Source organism: Falco biarmicus, chromosome 5 (genome assembly GCF_023638135.1).
Source record: "Falco biarmicus isolate bFalBia1 chromosome 5, bFalBia1.pri, whole genome shotgun sequence".
NCBI lineage: Eukaryota > Metazoa > Chordata > Aves > Falconiformes > Falconidae > Falco > Falco biarmicus.
The window spans coordinates 53635510-53661628 of record NC_079292.1 but is presented as its reverse complement, the minus strand read 5'-3'; the positions used below and the strand labels follow the sequence as shown (position 1 = coordinate 53661628).

The window sequence follows — 26119 nt, the reverse complement described above, 5'->3', positions numbered from 1 at the left end:
TATGCTAATTGAAACAGTTCTTACAATCCTTGGCTTGTAGCTGAGCTATACTGACCAGATATACAACAAAGACATGAGAAGTTTTCTGGAAATAGAAAAGAGATGACAGTAGATGAGCTGCAACAGGAACAAAATCATAATTGTATATTTGCATTTATAAGAAAATAATTAATATCCAGCTGCATCAATGTTAGGAAAAGAGAAGATGACATCTCAAAAAAATTAAATTTTAATTTTTTTGACCAGGCAACTGGTCAACATGGTAGGTTGTGCCATAGTAGATTAACACCCAAAGAATTCTCAGGCTTTGGCATCTGCCAAACAAATAGCTCTAAGTCTGAGAGGAAGCATGGCAGAAAGCATGCAGTGTTTCTTTTGGAAGGATATTTCCACTTACTGGGCTGTAGTTTGCATCACAAGAGCAGTCTTGGAGCTCATGAACTTTCAGATGAAACTAACCCTAACCCCATGTTCAAAGACTGCACTTGCGCTTTTTCTCCAAGCAGTGCTTCAACTGCTAGTGGGCACCCAGTCCATGTTACTAGATCACAGCTCGCCTGAGATAATCTCTGCACAATGCACACAATGTGGTCGTGAGGTCCTCAGCACCTCGTTTGCTTTCCTGATCTGCCTGTTTCTCCACTCCACACTATCTGCTGGCAGAGACATAGCCAGTATCATTCAAAAGGGGTCATCTGAGAGACATAAACCTTGGTGTGAGGGATTAATGAAGCAGGTTTGTGAGGTACATGTATGGAGACACCAGTTGAAGCTGTATTTGCAAATAGAAAGGGAAGAGATGATGTGGAGGTGTACCAAGTAATGCCCTTCTAAAGCACTTACTGAAGTGGTGATCAGAAAGCTAAGAAGAGATCTGGGAAATAAGGTGGCCATGCAAATCAAGAAAAAATGAGATTCTAGAAAGAAGAATATGACCGATGGCAGCAAATACTTCAAAAAGGATGTTTTTGAGATTTAAGAAGAGGTAAGTACACTCTTTAGCAAGAACCATGTCAATGGAGTGCAAAAGAATGGCAATGCATTAAAAAATATGATGCAACAAACAAGATTTTTAATGTTCTTGGTAATAATAATGTCACAATGATTTTCTAACAAAACTATCAAACAATTTACTTTGGATTTTTTTCTTTTAAGTCTGTATCTGCCACCCAAGACTTGCAGTTAGCTAAATACTAAACTCACACTCCCCAGTTATTAGTACCAATTGGTGCAAACTGCTATGTCAGACAGCACAAAGCAATTAGGTGATTAATTCTGAAGGAGCTTCAACAGCCTACCATAATAGATCAGATAAGGCCTCTAAAATTCATGTGATACATGATAGCTACTCAGTAATTCTAAATCAGACTGGGGCCTTTTCCAGTGTCAGTTCAGGTAAGTTTCGAACTCACCGTCTCACAAGCTGTACTTGTAGAAGGTCAGTGCCACAGCTGACAGATTGGTTGCTGTTTTGCAGTTGCTTAGAAGTTTCATCACTACACCTGCAAATTCTGTGAATCACCCCATATTTTCTGTGGTCCTGAACGAAATGATATTCAATGAAAAATTTGTACTAACTGAGAAATCTGGTCTGATCCAGAAGGAAACATAAATAGCTTTAGGCACGTTAATCGATCTAAAAGACTAAATATGGGTCTAAACATTTCCCTAGGGCATGGACCAGACTGTAGATGACAATTAAGCACTTCTAAAGTGACAAGTGTTACAACACAAATGATAAATTCAAATTCTGGTTGAAAAGTCTGGCACAGGTGTTTAGTATGCAGTCTCACAGGCAAAACTGGGCACCAAGTTGTCATTATTTGCTAATACTACATTACTTAACTTTGTGATTCAGAAGTGGTTGGGAGTACAGAAAAAGCAGAATATTCCAAGAGCATTCTCATTCTCCACACTTCCAAATTCATCCAACATGCTAAAATACATGAATGCTGCTGCCCAAGTTCTCGCTTTGATTTATTATTCACCTATCATATCTGTTAAGAATGAGCTTACTCTTATTCTTCTTACTCTTGTCACAGTTAGGCCCACAGCTTGATCAGTTTGGCAATGGCTAGTGGGATATTGCTCATGGTAGAATACAGAATAATAGAGCTTCATCGGATAAAATTACAGGATGAAAATGAGGCATGTGTTCAGGGCCAAAGCTGTTTGCTGCCAGCTGATGCTTTGTTAGGAGCACGTGTTTTTAAACACAACTTCTGAAAAGGATTGTTTTGCCTACTCTCAAACATTTTCCAAAATATGAGCTCCATTATGCTAACACTAAACTCATGCCAATATAATTGAAATCTATCTTCATTTCCCATCGAAATTAGTGGGAATTTTGAGTAACAATGTGGGTAGCATTATTCCTCTGTATACTAAGATGCATACATTTTAAAAGCAATATGCACTTATTATATCCAACTGTAACCACACTTTTTTTGTTTTACCATTTTTTTCCTGATTTCCTCATAATATGCACAATTCCTTTCTCTCCCATTCTGTTTAACATTCACTTCCCTTTTTGTCTTCTCATCATCATGCTTGCCTACAGCCTTTCAGTAAATAATACTGTTTCAGCATGGTGGGTCACATTATCAGTGAAATACATAGAAGGCAGGGGGCTGTGGGTGGAACACATTTTATCAAGTGCACTCATCAAAAGAAAAGCATGACTCTCAGAAAAAAGAATCTTCATTTTAAATGTTCCTTCTGTATTTTCATTTGAATGAAGTTTCACTTACGTTGCTAGCAGGACACAAGCAGAAAGTTACTACTATACAAACCCTAACAAAGAGAGGAATCACTAGAACACAGAACTAGCAAAATACCATACTGTGATACAAGTGGAACACTCTCATGTAATACTAAACAAAGTTGAATCATGTATACATAGCCATACAGCAGTTGAAAGAAAAGTCATCTGGCTTAGTTATCACTTTGTTCTGTTATATATTGTTTTCACTTGCTGATTTTTATTCAAATAGCTAGCAATGCACAATGTAGACTGATATATTTAATTTGCTGAATTCTTTGAAAAGTCAATGCTATTTCCAACACTTTGCAATTCAGCTTTTACAACTTGAAAGCAGATTATGAATCCACAGAAAGAAACCTGGCTGGTCCGGACTCGGTGCTCTTTCACTTTACTGTTAAAATTGGGTAGTCCAGGCTTCAGCATTCTGTGGAAGTTGTCCAGTCTGGGGGTTCACTCCGGTAGATTTTGTGCAGGGTTTGTTTGTTTCAGTTTAGTAGATAGGTTGAAAATTATTAGGAAGAATGTAGCAAATTATTTTAGCATGCTAAATATGTCCCATCTAATACTACAGTGACTCTTGAAAAAGAACACACGTGCATGCTTTATACTGCAAAATGTGAAAACTGTGGTATATCTACCAATGTCTAACCTTTCTCTCTTGTGTTAGTCTATGAGTGAGCTGCAGTCCTTAAAATAAATGTATTATCCTCTGACTTATGAGACTATTAGGCAGTTAAATAGTAGCAACAATGCTGTGTAATACTAGTTTGGGTTCAAACAGTAATCACTCAGAAACACAGTATTTCTTTGCTCTGATAACTGCTCTAGAAATCATGTTGTTGGGTTGTTCCCAAAGCCAAAATACAGTGATCACTTGTTTATTAAGAAGATATTAGAGAACAGGTTTCTCATCCTCTTGAGGTCTTTCTACGCCTTGTTCCTGTTAATTCTGGAGACCTTCACTGAATTAGTATGCCAGTTACTAGGAAAAGTAAATGTGCTGCATCAACACCACCCTTTGGTACCTCAGAGATATAGAACATCACTACAAACTGACAGCAAGGATACTCAGTAAGTCTCTAAAATATTCATAGCTTCACCATGGCATTACAGAATAATAATCCTGGAATTTTTAAGCTCTGTTCCATCGTCTTTGAAGACCTTTAATAAGGCTGAAGGTGAAGAATTTCCATGATATAACAGGTCCTTTCAAATGTCAGTCGTTTTTCATTCCTCCAATACTTCCATTCAGGTTTAGTTATTCCTTTAAGATCATGAGAATGCATTCCAGAATTCTTAATGTTATTCTGTGAACTTTTAATCATAATTCCCAAAGCCGATACAGGATGCTTTATTGTGTTTAGCAGTCTTCCCCAAACACTAACAAATGGCAGAGGTAATCAATGGTTGGGCAATTAGAATTCCATGGTGATTAGCAAAGTTCATTCATAATTCATAGCCAGTAGCCCCAGTACATTCTATCAAACTGTTTATGTGACTACATGGTTCAAGTACCAGCTTTGGAAAATTTTCAGCATGTATCTTCTGAAAATTTTCTGTATTACTAGAGCTCTGCTGTCAGTCATTACTTTGTACCACATGGCAATTCTTACTCTGGTGTCAAATACCAGATTGTCCAATATGCCTCCATTCACCTCTTTGGTTCCTTACTATCAGCACAGTGCTCTCCTGGAATACAAAAGCTCTTCTATTAATTTAATATATTTATATAATCTAATCTGGAGAGTTCAGAAACATTAAAGCAAAGAACAGCTTTTTTTTTTGCCCATTTAAATTGATATTTATCTTGCCTCAAATTTCATGCTAATCAGTAAGCATAAAGGTGTACCTCATCATGGTAATTCAGACTTGATGTGCAGGGAACAATGAGCTAAGCTGTTAGAAAACAGCAACATTATTCAAGACTTTATAGTGGTTTATAGAAAAAATAATACTACCAGTGCTTTCATACTCTAGTTTAGATGATATGGGTAGCAGTTACAGATTTAACGCAGTGTCACTTTATACTCCCCTGGTTAAGCATCACTATGAATGCACAAATAAATATGACAAAGAACAACCATACAAAGCTCTCATGATTCATCTTGCAGTGAGGGTTTCAAGCCTCCACGCTTCTGATGTAGACATTGACAGCTCAGCGACTCACCCTCGACTGCTGTTACAGTCAATGAGGAAAAACAGACACTTTGAGGCTACAATTCATCTGACCTATTTTAGATGAGATGAATCATACTCTGGGAGTGCCTGTTCCCTTTGTTGACTAAAAAGGGAGACTCGATGATTAGCTGAGATGTACATGCCTGCATCCTACGTATTAGACATTTACATCAGTATGATGAAACCCACTCTTACTGTCCGGATATATAGTGAATGACTCATGCAAATTTATCTCCATGTGGTCCAGGAGACACTGTACTTCGGAACAGTTACATTTGACAAGAACAGCATCATTAACAGGCAGACCAACATGTTTTTTAGTTAATGCTTTTAAATATGTCTTAACCAATGGTTTTATGGACTTTTTCCTTCTTATGTATGAGAAAAATCAACCATGAAATAGAACTGAGTGTCTCTCTTGTCTGTCTCCTTTTGCCTGATATGAACTGACTGCCCCCAATGACATTAACAGCTCATCCCCATGTGTTTCTACATACATTCCCCCACTGCCTGGGGTAGGCTCATTTTCTTTGGCTGCTCATCGGACCATGTTTTGGTCTATATGTTTCTATGTGTTTGAGCCGCACCCAGGTTTTGCCTGGGTGTAGCTTCTCAGGCACACCACGAGCATCCAAGTTCTCTGCTTCACTCCATTCTTAGAGACCCTATGACCCAGCTGTTGCACACCCCACGGCAGTGTTATATACCATGAGTTTTCCAAGCAGTTTTGGCAGGAACACGTGAATATGACAGCAAAGGTTTGAGACGTTTAGCAAAATTACTTATAGAAAGGACACAGTTTATTCGCAGAGAAAGCAGTGCCACCTGTGATTCACATACAGACAGCAAACTATGTGGAGACCCCTCCATCCAGCACCCTCAACACCACAAAAGCCCTTCAGGGCTCTCCAGCCATTTCAGTCATTTTTGCCGTTTCAGGCGTTCTGCCTGAAATACTGAAATACTGCTGTTTCAGACATACTGCTCCCGAATACTCTGCTTAGCTTGTTTAAATGCAACATTCAAAAGATTCCCTTAAATGAAAAATTATGCTCCTCTATGTTCTCTGAACCTCACAATGTCTACAACGTCTTCAGTAATCTCCTCGCTGCTTCCCACTCTTCTAAGTTTTAACAAGTGATTTCTGTTCTCCTCAACTAGGGTTTTTCATAGTCTTAACCTACCATGAAGGCAAACTAGGAGAACTGGATTTGCTTTACTTTGGTCAATCATCTTAGAATATTAATTACTCTACATAGATAGACCCAGTCTTCTGTTTTTTCCTCGAAGCCTTCACATAACCGATGTAAGTCACTGGACCAATTTTGTCAGCAATTTTCAGATTTGGTTTGTGTGCATGCGTGTGCATGCATGTGTGCATGTGACAGAAAGAGATATCAATCTACTATCACATTTCCATTATTGCTTTTTAAAGGAATAACCATAAATCACAAAACAGTAAAGATGGAATTAATGCGTAATTCAGGATCATTTCAATAAGGTGAGTTTCATTGGCTTAATTTGAGGCCTGAAGAGTAACAATACAATTCAGAATTTTCAAAGATGGGCATTTAAAATTAACCTTAAAACATGATAATTTTTAAACAGTGATATATTTTTTATTCCTCCAAATTATTAGTTTCATTGCAGTTTCTAAAGCAATCAGGATGAGACGGTGCATAAATAGAAATTCAAAAATTTTCACCAGAACATTTTGCCACTTGTAAGAAATAAGACATTATAGATACACCAACCCTTTACATTTGAAACTGCTTTTGTATAGTAGGTATTGAACATAGCATTGACATGAAAACAAGTTACTAAATTATCCTTTAAGAGAAAAGATTAAAAAATAAAGCTGATCATGCATATAGAAGAGCACTGAAATTTTTTTAACACAGTACTTAAAACAGAATGTTATGATTTTTCCCCTGCATTAGCTGTAGAGACAAGGGAAGGGAAGGTAAAATTCCTTTTTTGTTGCCCTTTGTATATAGTTTAGACTTTATATGGCTTAATCATACCTGCTTTTTGTGATCGTAACTATGATTTATAGCTAGCCACTCACCGCTGAACAGAACAGACAAGACATGATTCTGGCCCTTTTTTTTGACTAGGGAGAGTCAGCTACAAATATGATATAAAAAGCAACATTTTAAAAAAAAAGTTTATTTTGTATTCAAATAAATATGTATTACATATACAGTGAATATGTAAGTATATATTCATTCCTTAAATAAAAAAATTAGCCTTTGCTTGCCATAGGAAGCAGGATATTTTTTCACTTTAGACTTTTTGTTATTTAATTCTCAGTCTTTAAGCAATTTTTTTTAAAAAGAGAGATCTCAGGTGTTTAAAGCAGTTATTTGCCTACACAGGACATCTAAAATGGAGTTCTGTCTGACTTCCTGAAACTATGAAATGACAGAAAGAAAATCCTTTGAAGCCAAGCTTTAACTCCCTGAGAAATTCAGTATGGTGAACAGACCTGGGAATTAAGCTCCTACAAGTTCAACTATGTGAAAGCAAGGAAGCTGTCTGCTGCCTCCCATAGCCATAGGTATCTTGTAAAGAGATGCTTTGATAACTCTCCACCAGCCTCATCTGTCTCCTGATCACAACGCCACTTGATCTTGTAGGATCAGTTCTGCCTCAGCGGACTCTGTTCACCATGCTGGAGTGGAGCTGCTTTAAACAGCAGACAAAAGCACCCTGGACACTTTGCTGAAACTGCAAAGGTAAACACTTTAGAGGTTCTGATCCCAGATTACAAGAAGAAAAGGTTGGTACATTAACATACCCCAAGGACCCTACTTAACAGAATACTTGTTTTTGCATTTTAATTCGCAAGCATATAGGAAAAATATGAAAATCAGTGAAGGAATTAAAAAGTTGACTAAGCTAGAGAAGCAGAAAACAAATAATTACAAGGAATACTCTTGGCTGAACAAAGAAAAACATGATGAAAAAACCACACTTTTAGCTGAAATCCATTCTCTTGCTCCTCTGCCTAAGCAAAAGCAAGTGTTTATGCATCCTATGTGCACATCACAAAACAAAAGTTTTGGCCATATGGGCAACCTCATGCCTTTCCCACACTGATACTTTCAGCGTGTGTTTTTAGTTTGCATCAGAGATTTTTTGTTGGCAGGGAAGAAGACAGGAAGAGGGAAAAAAGGCCCCAACAGGTGCCTCGCCAAGGGAGGCAAGGTTAACTTAGGGATGCTAATTCTCCTTCACAACAGGCACTGTGTCTGAGCCAAAGCAGTAACTCTCACCTCTCTGCTCGTATGTCATTACCAGAGTCTCCTGCTGCCTCTCCTCAGTTCTTATCTCTCCAGCTAATCTTAGTCTTAAATCTTTCTCTGTTATTACCAGAAAGATCAGAAAGATGGCTGTGGGCTACTGGCACTTGTACACTGTGACAATACAAACCATCACCTGAAGTCTAGCATCCTGATTTTATCTTCTGTTTTTCTAGGCGGCTTGAGACTCTGGTGAGACAACAGTGAAAAGATGGCATTTGGGCAATACAACGGATGCAACGTAGTCGTTACGTACGCATACCTAACAGGACTTTATCTGTAGGATCAGGTAACGAGAAGAGAGTTAATATTCTCTCTTTGATTTTAGTGGATTTAAGGATATTGCTTTTTGCAGATTGAATCCCTCTGGTAGCTGGCTACATACTAGTCATTTCTCAGGAAAGGAAAAAAACCCTGTTCTTTGAAAGTGTGTATGTGAATAGCTATGACAGCAAGATGAAAGCAATATAAATAAAATCTTTTGTTAATAAATCCCTACAAAACTAGGCAGTACAGATACACTGCTGGTAAGTATCAACAACTGACCACTGTTAACTTTCAACTTTGAAACAAATACGATCTTAGAAGAAAGCTGTGACTATGTTGAAGCACTGCTGCAAGTTACTAACAAAGCTTTGCAACAGAAGCCCCTGTGAGAAACAGAGCTCACTGTCACCTTTGCAGTGCTGTTGCTTTGTGTACTACATGTTGAATGACGCTGAGAATAGGAGCAGATCTGGAACTCACCTCGGGTTGCAGCCTGATTTCACAAAGTACCTACTTAAGATATGAGAAGCCCCCCGCATACTTTGACACAGTTTTACCGTTAGGATGCAAAAGGTGCTGTATAAATTAGTAGAAACTCCAGAGCTATTACTCTTGAGTTACAAGACTATCAGGCTACAGAGGGGATCAGATATACAATCACCTCTTTTTCCTAAGACTGCTTCATAGGTGTTAAAGCTGTCATGCCCTCTTCATGTTTCCCTGGTCTGGCTCTGTATAACAAAGAACAGCTATATTATTCTTTTGTTCCTGTGCTGATTCAGTAAATGCCATTTGACAAACACACTGCTGCCAAATCTATTGAAATGTGAAGAGATAATGGTAAGTAAATTTCTGAGGGCTAAGACTGCTGCTGATGGCCACGGTCATCCACCTGATCTATTTCAAGTACATTCTTCCCCAATGCTTAACTGATTGTAAAGGGATTCATATCTTAAGGTCTAGGAGATTTACTCTTTTTCAGAAAATATGGCTGAAGAAGAAAATCAAAGAGTTAGTGGATGTGAAGGATTAGTGATTAAACATGGGCTTTTATTGAAAAGAACCAGTAATAATGTAATTTTTGTTCAGCAGAAATAAATTAAGAGCCTATTTTGGGCAACGCTTTTCCTTATACAATTATCCATGTTTATACAGAAACAATTAAAATCAATGCTTTGATGCTCTGTGTATTCATGGATACTTCACTGTTCCATCTTCTAAATAATAAAGAACAATCACTCCTCCGATCTCTTCTCGAGACACAGCTTCCTAATCAAGATTTTTTCTCTATTTTTCTTTCAATTATTAGTAAAGTAGCACTAGCATAGCAACACATTATGAGTTGTGCGTACGTTGTGACAATACAAATTGCCACTTGAAGTCTAGCATCATGATTTTATCTTCTGTTTTTCTAGGTGGTTTGAGACTGGTGAGACAACAGTGAAAAGATGGCATTTGGGCAATACAATGGATACAATGTAGTTGTTACATACACATACCTAAAAGGACTGTATATGTGGGCTCAGGTAACAAGAAGAGAGTTAATATTCTCTCTTCAGTTTTCTGGTAACTTAGCTGAGTTGTATTTGAGAAATTTTGGGTTCGTTTAACCACTCCATTTTGGACCCTGGTAAAACAAGTTCTCAAATATGTATATATATATATCTCCCTCTGTATTTAACATATCGAAGTTCCAAGCTTGTGGTTGAAATACTTAGGAAAACATTGTTAGTATGTAAATGTACATTTCTGAATCAAATCATCTCATCAGAATGGAGAGTAAACAGCTGAATGTTTCTAATTCAGAGGCTGACTCTCCAGCAACAGTCTCAAAAGAAGATTAAGCTGACTGTGATTAAATTTAAAAATGCCTGGATTTATACATACATGTACTGTTTACAGCACGTTAGTAAGCATTACTTTTAAAATATCAAAAATGCATCATGTGAAACAAAACAACTGTGCATGATGCATGACGGAATAGACTTACAAATGTACAGTTACATGCTTCTCAAAACCCTGTGTCTGCCTTTGCTTGGATTCCTCTTAAATGCTCAACTTCTCATTACTTGTGCTTCTGATGAGTAAAATAAATAGCTTTACATAATTTGTATTTCAAATTCTACTGCATTATCTACAAGAACATTATTTTGTATCTAAATAACACCAATCAGCCAAAAGCTTGTATCTTTTTGCACTTGCACAAGTGTCATCTTCATTAAAGATATGCATGTACATGTCCTGAAACACCGAACTCAAAGGACAGATCATCCTCTGCACAAAGCTGATGACTTCAGTAACCTGTCACATTTTTTAAGAAAGTTTCTGTCTAATAACATCAACAGAGGGGTCCAACTCAAGCAATAGGATGGCATTAAGCAAATTGTTTGCTTACAATTACATTAAGATGTTTTTTTTCTGTAGTTCCACAAATATCTCTCAGACATCAGTGTGAAACTGAAGCAGCATAGGGATGTTATTTATAAAACAAATCCTTCTTTTTCAACATTATGTAGATAAAGTATACACTTACTACATACAAAAATAGCATCTCTTGTGCCTTCTAATCATTAACACTCCTGCAACTTGTTGGTGAATCTTGCACCTGTGCAGGGGCTTGTCAAAACCTCATCCACTTCACCCAGCTGCAGGAGCAGGTCCCCATGAGGGATGAGAAGCAGGACACACAGAGGTGAGCTCAGCTTACCACGTGGCTCTACACAGCATAAATTAGACTAAAATGATTACTTCACTGCTACCATGTCTAAAGAATATTTTCAGCCTGACAGAGCAGGAGGAACACAAGGTCCCTGCATAGCCATCGGCTGGCCAAAGTGTGGTCACTCTTTCAAAGGTGCCTCACAAACATTTCCTGACTGCACATCCAGCTTCTGCAGAGATGCGTCTTATTATCAATTACATGTTTCTGAAGGAAACATGACTGGAAATTTAAGAAATTTAAGAAAACAAAGATGACAATGTTAAAAGATGCCACGAGTTTTGTAGGTGTTTCCGTGTGTCTCTGTACAGGTATAGTTCTCTCAGTTTGCACGTCACCTGAAGTTGCTCCGGCCTGGAGGACAGGGTCCCCCTCTGAGCAGGTGAGGCCAGCTGAAGATGCTCCCGTAGGCACCCAGCCCATCTCAAGCATGTCCAGCCCAGCATAGAGCTCCTGTGCCACCATGTGCCCCAGTACCTCTTCAGGTCAAACCCATGCTGCCAGACACATTTAAGCTGGTCATATCCAATTAACTTTTCAAACCATGTGTTTTTACACTGCTCATGAAAACCGAAGATGACATGTAGGTAGGTACTTGCTCCGCCTCCAGCTCCAGAGCTCCAGGAGGCAGCTAAACTGCACACTTAACTAACCAACACTTGAACTGCACAGATCCTCACAAAACATCCCAGTCATCACCCATAAATATCTTAATCCATGCCTTCATAAAAACACATTTTAAAAAATCAAGTACATGTTGACAGACTTATGTAAAAAACACAAACATTTCAGCCTATGACTACAATTGTCACTTTTTTTTCTGTTCCTACAAACAATAGGCTTTTTTCTTTTTCTTGGAAGAATGAATTTGGTTATTTATGTATCCTCAGTTGGCATACCAAGCACAGAAACGTTAAGACTTAAAGCGTGCGGCACTTGCAGAAGTATTTTTCAATTTTAGCATGCTAGGCTGAAGAGCAAGAGAAGACATCCCTGTGACAGACAGGGAGCCAGGCAGGGAGCAGCACATCGCTTAGCACTGCTCCACAGGCCTTCACCCTGCATGAGAGAGCTCTGGCCTTATGGTGCTCCTCTGTCAAGGACTGTATTTCACACTTAATGAGTCTGATTTTCTCTTCCTGGTGAGTACGTTGCATTTTTTTCCCCCTAAGATAACATACATTATATTAAAATATGCACAGTCTACTGTAATCTATGTTCAATATAATTTCTGTTATATGCATATATATGGGCACAGATGGGGGAAAATCCCCATTTATGTAGGCTATGAGGATGTAATGAGAAGAAAAATTATAAGAAGAGATGACAAGGAAGGAAGGAGTACTCTAGCAAGTACCAATGTATATTAATGGTCAGGTGCCATCCGGTACCACATCTGGCAGGGTTTGCCTACCACCTCTAACAGCTGATGGCAATTCCAAATCCATTCATATTTTTATTTACTGCCACTGAACATGGTGCTTTATAAAGGATTTTCAAGAAGATTTGGGACACACACTCCACTGGAAAAATACTTGCTTGAATTCATAAAAAAACAACAGAACTCAGTTACACATTACAACCAAAGAGCAAGAGTTCTTTCCAGTTTCCAAGGATGTATTCGAAGGCAATAGAAATTTGGTTGGCAATAGCTAATAGCTATGACCTTGTTAGAAAACTTCACAGGGATCAAAATAACAGCCCTGTATAGTCAGTCTATTCAAATTTCTTCTTTTATCCTCAGTCACATGAAGAAGTGAAACCATCGGTGACACGAATAGTAACTATATAAGGAAAAACATAATAGGACACGGATTATTAACAAAAGACAGTTGAAATCCCCCCTTCACATGAAAAGACATTCCCTTGCTCTTAATCATAAGAAGGTCTTTGCGCAGGCTAATTTTATAATTTTCAAGAACTTTTCAAAAGTGCCCTTTTAAAGCTGATGTTTTCATGGTCCTATGCAGAGGTGAACTGGGATGAGGTTTTGCAGCAATCTGGAAAAATACATGGTCAGCTTTCCTTCAAAGCAGATTCTCATCTTGGAAGGTAGAGCACAAGTAAAAATCAAAGATAAGCTTTATGAAAAATTTGATGGAAGTTTAACAAAATAAAAAAGTTCAGACAGAGAAGAACATCAATTATACATAGCCAGAAAGACATCTGCTTCAATTTGCACGCCTCCAGATGACCACTCCAGGAAAGAGTGCCAAGGGAAGCACAGAAATCTATTCCCTCCCAATGTACTTCTGGGAGCGTAATGGTACTTGCAGAAAATGTTTCCATCAGATGCTGCTAACACACCCTTTAAGTGATCCCAACCACAACAAGCTTCCTTTAATTCCTAATTGCTCACAACATGTACCTGCAGCACACAGGAACTCACACGAGATCCTCAGAGAACCACAAAGATGCCAAGCTGACTGGGGCAGATGCCATTACCCTTGGAGAAAAGCAGAACATTGCCACTGGATGTGCATGCAGCATTTGAGATGTTAAGCTGGTGAGGTGCTGATGGTCACGGACAGCAGAACAACAGAATATTAGAGAAGGAAGTTGGGTTTCTGAACAGTGAAAACGGGTAAGGGTTGTGGGCAATGCACACAGCGATGGAGTTAACTGCTCTGAGGCTTTGAGAAGAGCAAGGCAACAGAAGATGGCACGCAAAGGGAGGTGCGGGGCTCTGGCTACTAAAGTGCTGGTCATGGGGTGGGCTGAGGGAAGACAAAGGACATTGAGAGAAGAGGCAAAGGCAGCACTGCCCATCCTATATAGAGAAGGACAAGATGTAAGATGTGAGGAGTGGTGTGCCAATACAAATAGAAACTGTCGCCAATACAAATAGATACTGTCGGAAACTGCCAACTCACTGCAACTAGAGCACTCTGCAACAAAAATCAGTGTCAACCAAGTTCTTACTAAAGACATACCTGTGGAAGAAGTAAAAAACAAATTGTACAGATATTTTTAAATGTTTCCCTTTTGGTTTGGAGTGACCACTTCGTTTTTTTGTTTTTTTTTTATGGAGGTAAATTAAGCTGGGAACGTACTTAAAAGCCCATAAGCTTAAACAAATGAAAAAAGAAAAAAAATCTCAACCTTACTTTTTCTGCTTGCCATTTTATGAAAGACAGCACTGTAACTTTCTGACTCAACCTGGAACAAGGTGTAGTTCCCTACACCTTCAGGGTTTAAGCTTCGAATCAGCCTAAAAAGCTCCCCCAGTTAGCTCTGATGGACACCAGAGATTGCCAATGAGGTGGTATCGATTTAGCATGTGAGACATGTGCAATAAAGATAAGAAGGGTGCACTTTTTTTTATGGAGAAGACTTACTTGGCTGTTGGAAGACACCCAGCAGGCAGGCTCTTCACCCTCCCAAAGCACCCAAACACTGGGGCCATCCTCCCTAAGTGGTACTCACATGTAGCTCCACTGCTTGAGTTTTCCTCTCTGAAACAGTTGCTGATTCCTTCCCCTCCCCCCAGCAGAGCACCACACAAAGGTCAGGCAAAAGCCTTTGAGATTAAATAGTAAGTGATTAAAATTTCCATTATTTTGTGAACTTGTTCCACATATTAAAGAGCCCTAATGGAACTTGCACACATTTGTGCAGGTAGAAAGGCACATGATGACAAGAATTAAGGAAATTAATTCCTGTGCTTTGGACTGAAGTAATCTTCCAGAATGTAATTGGCTTTCAATCATTCACACACAACATGCCCTTCACCTTTAAATGGAAATTCATTTTACCATACAGGTTTTGAATTCCATTTATGTCAGGCTTTAAAAAAGCTCCTATCTCCACACTAGAATATTGTGTATCAGTTTTTGGCCAGGAGGAGACCATGTCAGACTGCAATTCGGATTTCTAATGTATGTAGCTATATGATGTTTTACTGTTTCGGTGACCCTTAGCGAGGCAAATGCAGAACCCTTCCTGGACAGAGATCAAGCAGCAATTCCCCCAGCAATGCAAGGTTATTAATGCCACCTCTTCTGAAACGCTCGCTATTTTCTTCTGCGCTGAGCTCTCCATGGGACACGGCAAAGTGGATATGAGTGTACAAGACTTTTCGAGGCTGTGCCTAGATCACAGCAAAGCTGTGCAAAACACAGTGACAGTAAACGTAGCTGCGTCTGCTTTAATAAAAGCAACAGAAATCTGGAAAATCTCACCATGTCACACTTTCCTTTTTTCACGGCTGTGAAAGATGACAGCAAATACCTGGAAGCAGTGGGCTTGGTCTAGTGGCTTCTGGGGCTGCTTCAGCCCACCATCTTCAACTGACGTAGGAGCAACATGTTACAGATGACGAAGTGTATCCCTCTGACGAAATGGCTTTCTGCAGGCCAGGTGCAGTATTTACATCTACATCTTATCTGTATTTCCCTTTTGCACACCACATCCTATCATTCTGTGTTGTTATATCTCACTCGCACTGGTATCAGCCCTGGCTGATGACCAGGGAAACTGTAATGTTGGCACCTCTGCCAAATGGTTAGGCATATCCTGGACAGAGACAACAGATGCTTGTATTTAAATTGGGACTAATTTGCATTTTTGTGTATTGTGGATGTTTTAAAGCATAGTTTTAGTAATGAAAAGGAATGTGTAATTCTGAAATAGTAATACTTTCTTTTGAAAAGCCAGGTTTGCTAATGGATTGCCATCTGTTCAACCCTTTGCCAGGAAATAGATTTGTCCTGCTTACTGAAAACAGTATTAGGGTGAAACTGTAGATTACACAGTGGATTTCTGAGCAGTTTAATTTGAAGTGCATGCTAGCATTTTGTTATTTCAATAAAATTAACTTTAGATCCTTCTTTTCTACTAATGTTGGAATTTTAGCCATATTTAGAGTACTTTGTGGGCTGTTCTGTTCCCAAATGGGTTCTAGAAAAGGTGCCTACCTGTCCTTTACTGTTTTGAAACTGAGTTTGTCAGGTTTCTTTTGCATAGGATTTACAGCAACAACCTCTCTGTTTTGCTTAGAAAGCCCATCTTAATCCTCTGCAACAAAATGTTTAAAAGCCCAAGGCACTGGCCTCAATCATGCTTTCAAGACTACAAGATTTATGCATGCTGGGAGCCTTTTGGAGCCCAGGGATGAGAGTTAGGAAGAAGGACACCCCGGCAATTCAGGATGCTGAACTTGGGAGCTGTTAGACATCTCTAACGAATGGAGCTGAAGGAGCAAACCAAATCAGAATGGTAAGTTACTCTCCTCTGTAACCCACAGAAATCTAATAACGTTTCTGCTGAGCCTTATTACAGGCACAAATGCACTGGGAAGGAGAGGTCCAATTTTCACAGCCTGGAGGCAAAAGTCGAATTTTCACATAACTTCAAGATTTCAGCACCCTCTTGTATCACTTCGGTCAGGTTACTGACACAGCCCCAAGGCTGGCAACACACCGACCGCTCCCCCTATCCCGGCCGGGGGCTCGTCTACAGGAAAGCGACGACGCGCCGTTCTGTGGGGCAGCATCATTCCGGCCAGCGAACAGAGAAGTTGCCGTCACCCCCCGCCAGCCCCCCAGAACGCCCCATTTTGCCGACGAACGACCGTGGCTCCCCGGGAGGCTGGGGCTCCCCACTCGGGAGAGTGGGCACCGCCGGCCGGAGTCGCTGCCCCCGCCGCGGCCCGCCTCCCCCCCCCCCCCCAGCCACCTGCGGGGGCGGCGGCGCGGGGGCTCCCGGCTCGGCCGCCCACGGGGGAGCCCTGCAGGGCGGAGGCGGCGGAGCGGCCCCGCGGCGCGGAGAGGAGCGCTGGCTGCCCAGCCACATCCCGCGCCCGCGGCGCCGCCGCGCTCCCGCCGGCAGGATGCCGGCCCTACCCCGACTCCCTGCCCGGGCAAAGTTTTACGTCCTCCGTGCCAGCCCTTCTCCTGCCGCCCACCCGAGCCCCGCGGGGAGGCGCGCCCCCGCCGCCCGCCGGCACGGCCGGCGGCACCGGGAGAGCCGCTGCTGCAGCGCCCGCCGCGCTGGGGCTGCGAGGCAGGACCCCGCGCTGCGCCGCGGCCGCCCCCCGAGCAGGGCGCGGAGCGGGCGGCGAGCGGCGGGGAGCGGGGAGCGGCAGGCGCCGCGCTTACCTCTGTCCAGCGTGAGCGGCTGGACCGCTGTCAGTGTCGCCATGTCTGCGGCGGGGCTGGAGCCCGAGTGACGCGCGGCTCCGGCACCGGCGTGGAGTGCGGGGAAGGGCGGGGAGGAGGCTGCCAGGGAGAGGGGGCGGAGGAGGAGGGTGGCTCCGTGGGAGGAGGAGGCGAGCGGGGTGGAGAGGGTGCCCAGGGGCGGGCGGCTCGCCGCAGACGGGGCGCCGCGGTGCTGCGGCCGCAGGGCGGCCCTGCGCGGCCCGGCACGGGCTGCCGGCATCGTTGCGCCTCCGGAGCCGGGCCCGGCGGGAGGCCCCCGTCACACCGCGGCCGCCTCAGGGACGAGTCCCGGGGCCCGCGGGGGGACCGGGCCGTGCGCGGGGGTGGGGGGCGGGTCGCCGGTCGCCGCCGGTCCCGCCGCCCGGGGATGCCGCAGCGGCCGGCGGAGCGAGAGCGAGGAGCGAGGGCGGGGAGCTCCGCAGCGCCGCGGGGCGGGGAGGACGGTGGGGGCTGGATCGGGCGGCCCGGCCTCGCCTGGGCCGGGGGCGGTGGGGCGGGGCGCCCCGCCCCGTCCCGGGCTTGGGGGCCTGCTCAGAGTCGGTGGAATACGGTGCGTCTGGGTGAGGCGCTGCTCCGAGGGTGGCCGCGGGGGTGGAATACGCGTGCGGAGCCGGGGGAGGAGGTACCGGGCCCCTGCGCCGGGCCTTGGCCGAGGGGAGCGTCCCGCAGCGCTGCTTTCGGCCGGACCGCGCTCGGTCCGGCCGTCACCTCCAGCTGCCAGGTGCGGCCCGCCCGTCCGCCGGGAGCCCAGCCCCCGCCCACACGGCACACGGTGTGCGGCTCGGTCCTGGCATCTGCAGAGCCGGCAGTGCTCATCGGTGTGTGGCGGCTGCCTCTTGCCGGTATGCTGCAGCTTGCGTGACCTTGAGGCCTTCGCAGAAGACCATCCGTGAAGGAGGAAGCTCACACCGGAGCTCTGTGAGGTTTGCCGGTGGCCCTCTGGGTGTCAGCCCTCGTTGTTCACCTGAAGTCAAGGGAACCTGGTCAGCTGCCGTCTCCGAGAAAGGTGTGGTGTGGCAGAGTCCCACAGAGCTTCTGCTGCCTTCCCTACGGCGTGGAGGAACGACGTCTTCTTGGACTACTGCCCTGTGCAGGGTCGGGGTGGAGTGTCGGAGCTCTGGGTCGGGGTGCAGTGTCGGAGCTCTGGGTCGGGGTGGAGTGTCACTCCAAAGGGAAGGCAGCAGAAATGTTGCCCAGCGCCGTCTGACAAACTACAGGCGGCTTGAAAGTGCAGCGGTTCAAGGCGGTGTGTCAGTAAAGTCTTTCAACTGCAAGGGTGTTTAAGCACTAGTATGGATAATTGGGTAAGCTGTGGAAATGTGGCCATTAAAAGTCTTCAGAGGAGATTAAAAATACATTCAAGCCGTTTTGAAATTAGAGAAGTTTAAATAGCGTATGTGAACCACCCACTTCCTCTGACATACTGATTTCAGCACCATTTTCTCTAATTAATAAACAATAAACAGGAACCCATTTGGGTATCTTGCCAAGAAAATATTTCAGCTGGCTAAAATAACCAAAGTTTGTGGCAAGCAGTCAGTTTTTTAAATAAAGATTAACATAAGGGTGTATATTATGTATTTCTTATGTACTTGCATAGCAGCTGGATTGACATAAAGTGAGCAGCTCCTCTTACGCAGTCACATGGCTGTGTATTGGATTTGTAGTCCTCAGCAGAGAAGTACACATTTCGAGCTGTAACAACCTGTGACAACTCCCAAACTTTTATGACACTTGAAAAAAAATCTATTAAAGATATAAAAGTGTGCTTAAGTAATATTAAAATCAAGGTGCCGAGTTAATTAGTCAACCAAATTGCTTTCCATATAGGGCTTCATAACCCTCAGACTTGCTCTTTTAAACTGCCATTTTGCAAACAGACATTTAGAAGCAAAATACAGTTATAACACTAACTTTTCTATCAATAAATATGTAGTGTTAATGCCAAATATATAAAGTTTTAGAAACATGTAACTTAGAAAAATCAATGTTTGGGCTTGAGCAGGGTGCCTGTGGAAAGCAACAATCTTATTCTGGGTTTATCCTTTTTCATCTACCACTGGTCAGATTTTGTGTGCTCTGCCACAGGGGGTAATTGGCACTTGGATGAGAGACTTGAATGGGAGTATTAGCTGCACTCAGGGAAGATGAAAAGCAGCATTTGCTGAAATTAAACATTTTGTAATCAGCATAGCTGCACAGTTAATGCTTAAGAATGTTAAAGACCTAGCTGAGGAATACTTTTAAAGACCTAGCTGAGGAACACTTTAAGTGGCTGAAATGGGAAAATTGCAGTTGTCCAGCTGAATTCATCAACTGGAGAAAGGGAGTGGAATGGGGCAGGAAGCTGTGCAGTAACTCTTCCTTTGCCAAGTCCATGAGAAATAGTGGACCTTAACAGCAGAAGTCAGCAGTCAAAAAGAATGAGTGCCAGCCAGTGTCCGTCTTGGAGGGTGGATCTTTTTAGATAGAAGCAACTGGTCTAATTCTCATCTTCTTGTTGATTTCTTGGGTTATATTGGAACTTTTAATCCAGTATCACATGATGTTTACCAGACCAATGAAACTGGACTGAATTAACAGATTTTAAATTGTATGGACTGGAAACTGCCAACTGACATGTCTAAAATGTAGTCAGTGGTCAGGTGCAAGTGAACAAGGCTATTGCTAATAAGATACCCATAGACCTCTTTTGGCTAAATTTTTAAACCAAATTCAGTATTTTGTTCAAAGATCTAAAATGTTGATATAAAGGCTTCAGTGGCTATGCTTTTAGATAACACAGGTTATTAGAAAAAAATAGTAAACCATGAAGGATGTTATGCAGAGAGTGTGTGAAATCTCCATCCTTCAAGATTTTCAAACATGACTGGGAAAGGACCTGGGCAACCTGCTCATACTGTGAAGTTAGCCTGGCTCTGAGCGAGAGATTGAACTGGATATTTTCCAGCTCCTTTTCAACCTAAATTATTCTATGGTTCTGTAATAAACTGTCGAAATTACTGGTAAGAATTATCTGAGTAGCTGGATTAAATTGTTATATTAAAAAAAAAAAAAGCAAAAAAAAGCAAAAAAAGCAATGTTTTTTAATGCCGCTGCAAGCAAGTGATGAAGAACACAATGATTACTTCCAGGACTAGAGATTGTTTTGGGGAGGGGTGTTCTTATGTAGCAGGCTCAGTGTCGGTTCTTGGTGCAATGTTGCCAAAAGGCCTAAAGTAATCATTAAATATACAAATGAGAAATGGCAAATGCAACTAGGGAAATTACACAACATGCCATGTGTACATAAAAAAACTGACTGGAATACTGTGTCATACGGGAGGTGGGCTGTGAAAGGTGTTTGCCTTTCAAGATAGAAAATCAGTTTTGATGAGAGTTTTAAGGACCTCAGTCAAAGCTTATCAAAGAAAGGGTTAAGAAGGAACTGAATCACAGTGCATAGGTCCATGTATATGGAAGAGGCATAATAGTGGAGGGATTTATAGTCTTTAAATTTATAGTCTTATAACATAAGGTGTTTCCACGACTGGAAGTTTAACAACTTCAACCTTTAGTAAGATGTACTATTCTAGCAATAAGGATAACATAGGGACCAATTACTCACTGTTGCTTGAAATCTTAACAAAAATCAGAGGTCTTTCTAAAAGGCCTGCTTTGATCTAACTTCTGAAGAAAAATAGAATGGCTGAAGTATTCAGGAGGTTAGATGAGATAATGATTGTGATCTGTTACTCATGACTCTTAAGACCCTTTGGCTTCACTCAAGAATTGGTGCTACAAGGGCCGGAGAATTATTTCTACACAGCACAGTGCAGTACAATGTGGGAAAACCCAGCACTGCTCTGAATGAACTCGTTGGCTGTCAGAGTAGCACATGTCCTTTCATCCAAAGCTTTGCGTGGGATAATTAATTAAGATGTCACCCTATGACTGGAATACCGTGGTAAATGAAACTATTTGCTTCAATACTAGAGCCACCCCTACCAGAGGTGGAGGCCCTATTTATGATGGCTACAGAGGTGTGTGGCAAGAGGCCATACCACAGTGGTACAGCTAAATCTGTGAGTTACACAGCACTGTTTTATACCTGTTAGCTGTGTTCTGGATATTAATCACTGGACTACATGTCTTGCCAGGGCTAAATTTCACCTTGGGTGTAGAGGAATTATAGGGGAATGAAGGCAGTTTAATTAACATTGATAATATACAGCTGTGGGCTGGCTTCAGGGGCCGTGGGTTGGCTGATGTGGATAACGTGCAGCTGTGGCTGGTTCCTGCTAAGTAGTTAAATAGCTCTAACGGGTAGGGAAGAGGAGCTGTAGATGAGGAGAGACCTAGAAGAAGCAAAGGGAGGAGAGAGTGTGCTCCAGGAGAGACAAGGAGAGGTCCTAGGAGAAGAAGGTGGGATGAGGGGAGGCTGGCTGGAGGAGGAGCAGCAGCTGGAGAAGGAAGAATCTGGATGCAGTAGAGGCAAGAAGCAGGGTGGACTGATCTGAAGAGGATGGAGAAACAGCACGAACAGTAGATGAAGTTTTGAAACCTTGTAGGGGATTGATGGCTGTGCTGGGGCAAGGTGCAGGAGCTGCTTATTGAAGTTAACCTGTTATGGGATGGTAAAAGCCTTGTTGCAGCCGGCTCGTTTGGATAGTGCTGTGACACTTGGGTACTTACATTTGGGTTCCTATGTTTCCTGTGAAAATTTAGTTTGCTGCAGGAGTTTTCACATCCAGCTTTACATTGGAAGTTTTGTTGGGCAGCTGCTTTATTTCACCCTGAGGTGAATAAGGTGAAAAAAAAAAGTATTTTTTTTACTATATTATATAGTTACATCTTGTTTATGCCCCTCTTTTATAAATGCGATGTGTTATTCCACTATTGTTTTATTGACTTGATGGCTCTAGGGAGTGTCACATACTCAATGTGCAGGATGATCAGCTCTGTCAGTCATTCCCCTGTTAAATATAGTTTGGTTAACTTTGCACATGTGTGAAACTCCAGGATATTTCAGAGAAGATTCCAGGTACAGAGAACTTTCAAGACTCTAGATCACCTCGTAGGACTGAACCAGAACATTCATTCAGCCTTTTTTCTTTTTTTGTACTTCACTTGTGCCTTGCACTTTAGCACAACTGAAAAGCAAAGATTGCAGTAGTTGTTGTGAATTCTCAGAAGAGTGAGGATTTTTGTCATCATTCAGATTTGATATTTGAGTGGCATTTTGCATCTGCAGGGGGAAGAGTCCTTCCTTTTTAAAAATCTGTTATTTCCATGCAGTTTCCATGGCAGAGCTTGCTATTTGAGAAATCGAGTGGTTTAACAGCAGTTTATTGGGTGAAGAACTGCATCAGTTACCCATAAGAAATGTGATTTAGTGCTTTCTGAGAACTATATGCATTTTTCACAAGTACAATTAATTTTGTCCCAGGAGAGCCATGCCATCTCAACAAATATTTCAGGTGAGCTGGAAAGTCCTACTATGGGTGCATGGCTGTGTATAGTTCAGTATTTTTCTACTGTTACTACATTGTACCACAGGACCATACTTTCCTACAGGACTCATTTTACATTCTAATATTAGTGTAATGGGTTATTTTTTGTAGGTAGTGCAATTACTGTTTTCCTGAACATTGAAACCAATTTGGCCTTTAAAAATGCTTTATTTTTTTTCTGGTTTTGTTAAGGATTCGGCTGCAGTTGACAACAGGGCAAACAGGATCAAGCTTTGCTGAAATTCTCATTGCGCTACACTGAAATTCAGGTGTAGGATCTACTCAGTCCAGTGAGTTTCTACCTATAGTCTATAAAAGCTTGTAATTATGTAGTCTTTTTAAAAAGAACTACTGCAAAAGCTAAGAAAAACAAACCTGTTGGTAGGCTTAAGTTTGCTGTTTGGGGAAGTGAGCTGTGTCTTAGTGGGCAGGGTCCACCCTTTCTTTTAAGCAGGGAGGCAGTTTAAAAGCAGTTACAAATCAGACCTTCAATCCATGATCACCTTTGGATACCCATGAAATCTGAAACTTGAATCTATTGCCCTTTGTTACCATGATTTACTTAGCTTGACTTTTTTTTTAAGGATTGGATCTTGACTTAAAGTTTGTCAGTACTAAGGACATTTTAGAAAAGTGTAAGTTATCCTCTGTGAGGCCACAGACATCTTCAGTTAGCTGGTTTAATGGCAGTTCAGGCTTCATCTGTGAGCACTGTACCTGTAGTCGTAACATGCCCATAATGCACGAATTCACACAGTGTTTTCAGTGATTTGAACAACTGAATGAAGACATTGATTTGCTCTCCTCACAGACCAGCATAAAGAATTATCCACCTACCTTCTTTGTCCAGTCTATTAATACATATGTTGGATTGATTCAAAAATTCTATGTGACTTCTTAAAAGAACAGTTTGAGGGGAAAAAAATAATAAAATTGTAGACTTACCCATGGGAATATGTTTATTGATTGTGCTTCACTGTGTTTCTCATTGTTTCCATCAAAACATCCCTGTACAGAAGGATGACAGGGAAAGAATATGTGGTTGTGAAATAGATACTTAACTTTAAAGGAAGTGAAACAGCAGAAGAATATGTAAATTTAAATAGTTTTAGAATTACCAGTGGTGAGCTAATAGTGATAGTTACAAGGTGCATAGTCAAGTATGTAGGCATAGGGGGGGAAAAAAGTGCAAGACAAATCACAATTCCATGAAATCACCACAGCTAATTAATTTGGGAGTGTGAACAGTGCAACAGATAACACTGGCTATCAGTCTGTATTTCCTGAAACTGTTAGTCATGCATTAATTTTCATGTGAGATCAGTGACATTATGATATGCATCTGAAAATGGGTGGGATTATGATTGCAAGGAGTTATTGTAATTAACTCTGATTTTAGTATACTCCGTAAGTACCTTTTTGAGCCATAAAAATTAAAATATGATTAAAAAGCCCTTTTGGGATCTAGAGTGTATTTTCAGATCTTAATTTGGCAGTGCATCTCTACTAGATACACCCATTGACCTCATCTGCTATCTACCAGTGAGTACTGGAGCTGCACTGCTGAAAATCCTCCAGGATGAGGCCTCACATGCGATGACATACAGCTGCAAAACACCTGGAATGGCATAATATTGTTACCATAGCCTATTACTACAGTTCTTCCTATTGTCATGTGAGCTGCTCTTGTTATCACTTGATGATATCTCATATTCTAGGAGAAAGGGAAGAACTTTCTAAGTCTGGGTGATCAGAATAAGTTTGGGTCCAGCAGTTCTGCCTCCTGTCTCCAGATCCAGTTCTGCTGTGCCAGATGGGGAATGTCCCCTGACCTTCCCTACTATTCTGAGTTAATAACTACAATGGAGCACGAGACCTGTATGATGTCTGTCATTTACTAAGGCTGAGCTAAATAAGTGTTGCTGAACCCAAAAGGACTTCATAGGGTTGAACATCTGTGTTGCACTCTCCAGTACTGTGTGTGAAACCTGCGTGGGCAGTCAGGGTTTGCCTTGGTTCTGCATCACTAAGGCCATGTCAGTGGATTTCAGATGGGGAGAACTGGGTATCAGAACACCAGACAGCCCAGAACTAAGTGAGGACAATAGCAAGAGAAGAGAAGGGCACTGCTATCAGCAGGCTGTGGGATGGGAATTTGCTAGACTTGTCATTTTTTTCTTTTGGTTTCTGCCTGCAAAAGGTCTCAGTTTTGCAGTTGATTCTTTTTTCCTCTTTTTTTTTTTTCCTCTCCTGAAGCGAGACGGAACAAACTATTCTGAGCTTGAGTTCTCTGGCAGCAAGAAGGGAAACTCTTTATCTCATAGATGGGCCAGTAAGGGATTTAAACTCTGTTTTCTGTTTTCCCTCCAGAGATACCTGTGGATTGTTATTATTCATGCAAAAGAAAAGCTGTGTCTCTTTTCCTAGATTGTGAGGGATTTTGGAACTGTCTTTATGTAAAACTGCTGAACCTGGCTGTACTCTAGGGTATTTCCAAGAGAACAGGACTATTATTATGATCAGAAAACAATTTCAGAAGAGCAGGGGGATTTGAGGATCTTGATTCAGGTTCATCTTCTGCTGTGGGATTAGAACCATCAGTTGTGGAGCTGGAAGGATTTTCTCCTCTATATCCAGACCCTGCAACACCATCCCCCATTAATTATGTGCTTTACATTTTCACTCTGTGTAGCTGTTGAAGGAGAATCTTTTCCCACAGCACACTGCCCATCTTCCAGGCTGGTAATGTTGAAGCTGAGCTGGCTTCAAGCATAAGTAACTTGGTCAACAAAATAAAGAGAGCAGCACATAGTGTACCCCTGCCCTGTGACTGCCTTCCTGAAACTTACCATCATGGCAAAGGGGAGCGCTGCCTTGCTGGAGGGGAACACTGTTGTGCAGTGAGAGACAGCAGTCGCAACAGGGGTTCTGACAGCCCCTATCTGTGTTATATGACAAAATGCTGCCTGCTGACAGGGTAGATCCTTATTTCATTTAGTAGGAGAAGAAAGTGTGGGACCTCATCAGCAGCCCACAGCCCTGGAGGCATTTCTGGCTACTTGGACCTGCATGGGCCTCCTCAGCTTCTGTGGCTGTTGCTTTTCTAGTGCTGTAAAACCAAATACTGCAACGCTGAGGGCTGAAGACACCAAAATTCACTCTTCTTCAGCTGTGAGCAAGCTCTGTACTGAAGGAAATGGCTTGATAGAGAGTAACGTGGTAGCTGGTATATGGTC

The 26119-nt window shown here is 42.1% G+C and overlaps 1 protein-coding gene across 1 annotated transcript in view; it reads right to left on the bottom strand.

The window, feature by feature from the left end:
- LIN7A (lin-7 homolog A, crumbs cell polarity complex component) overlaps positions 1-17756 on the bottom strand; it is a 50253-nt gene extending 32497 nt beyond the window's left edge. Inside the window, exon 1 of the mRNA XM_056341890.1 lies at positions 17332-17756. Coding sequence (XP_056197865.1) covers positions 17332-17611 — 280 coding nt within the window. The 5' untranslated portion in view covers positions 17612-17756. The remainder of the gene's footprint in view (positions 1-17331) is intronic.
- Positions 17757-26119: the final 8363 nt, after the last annotated feature.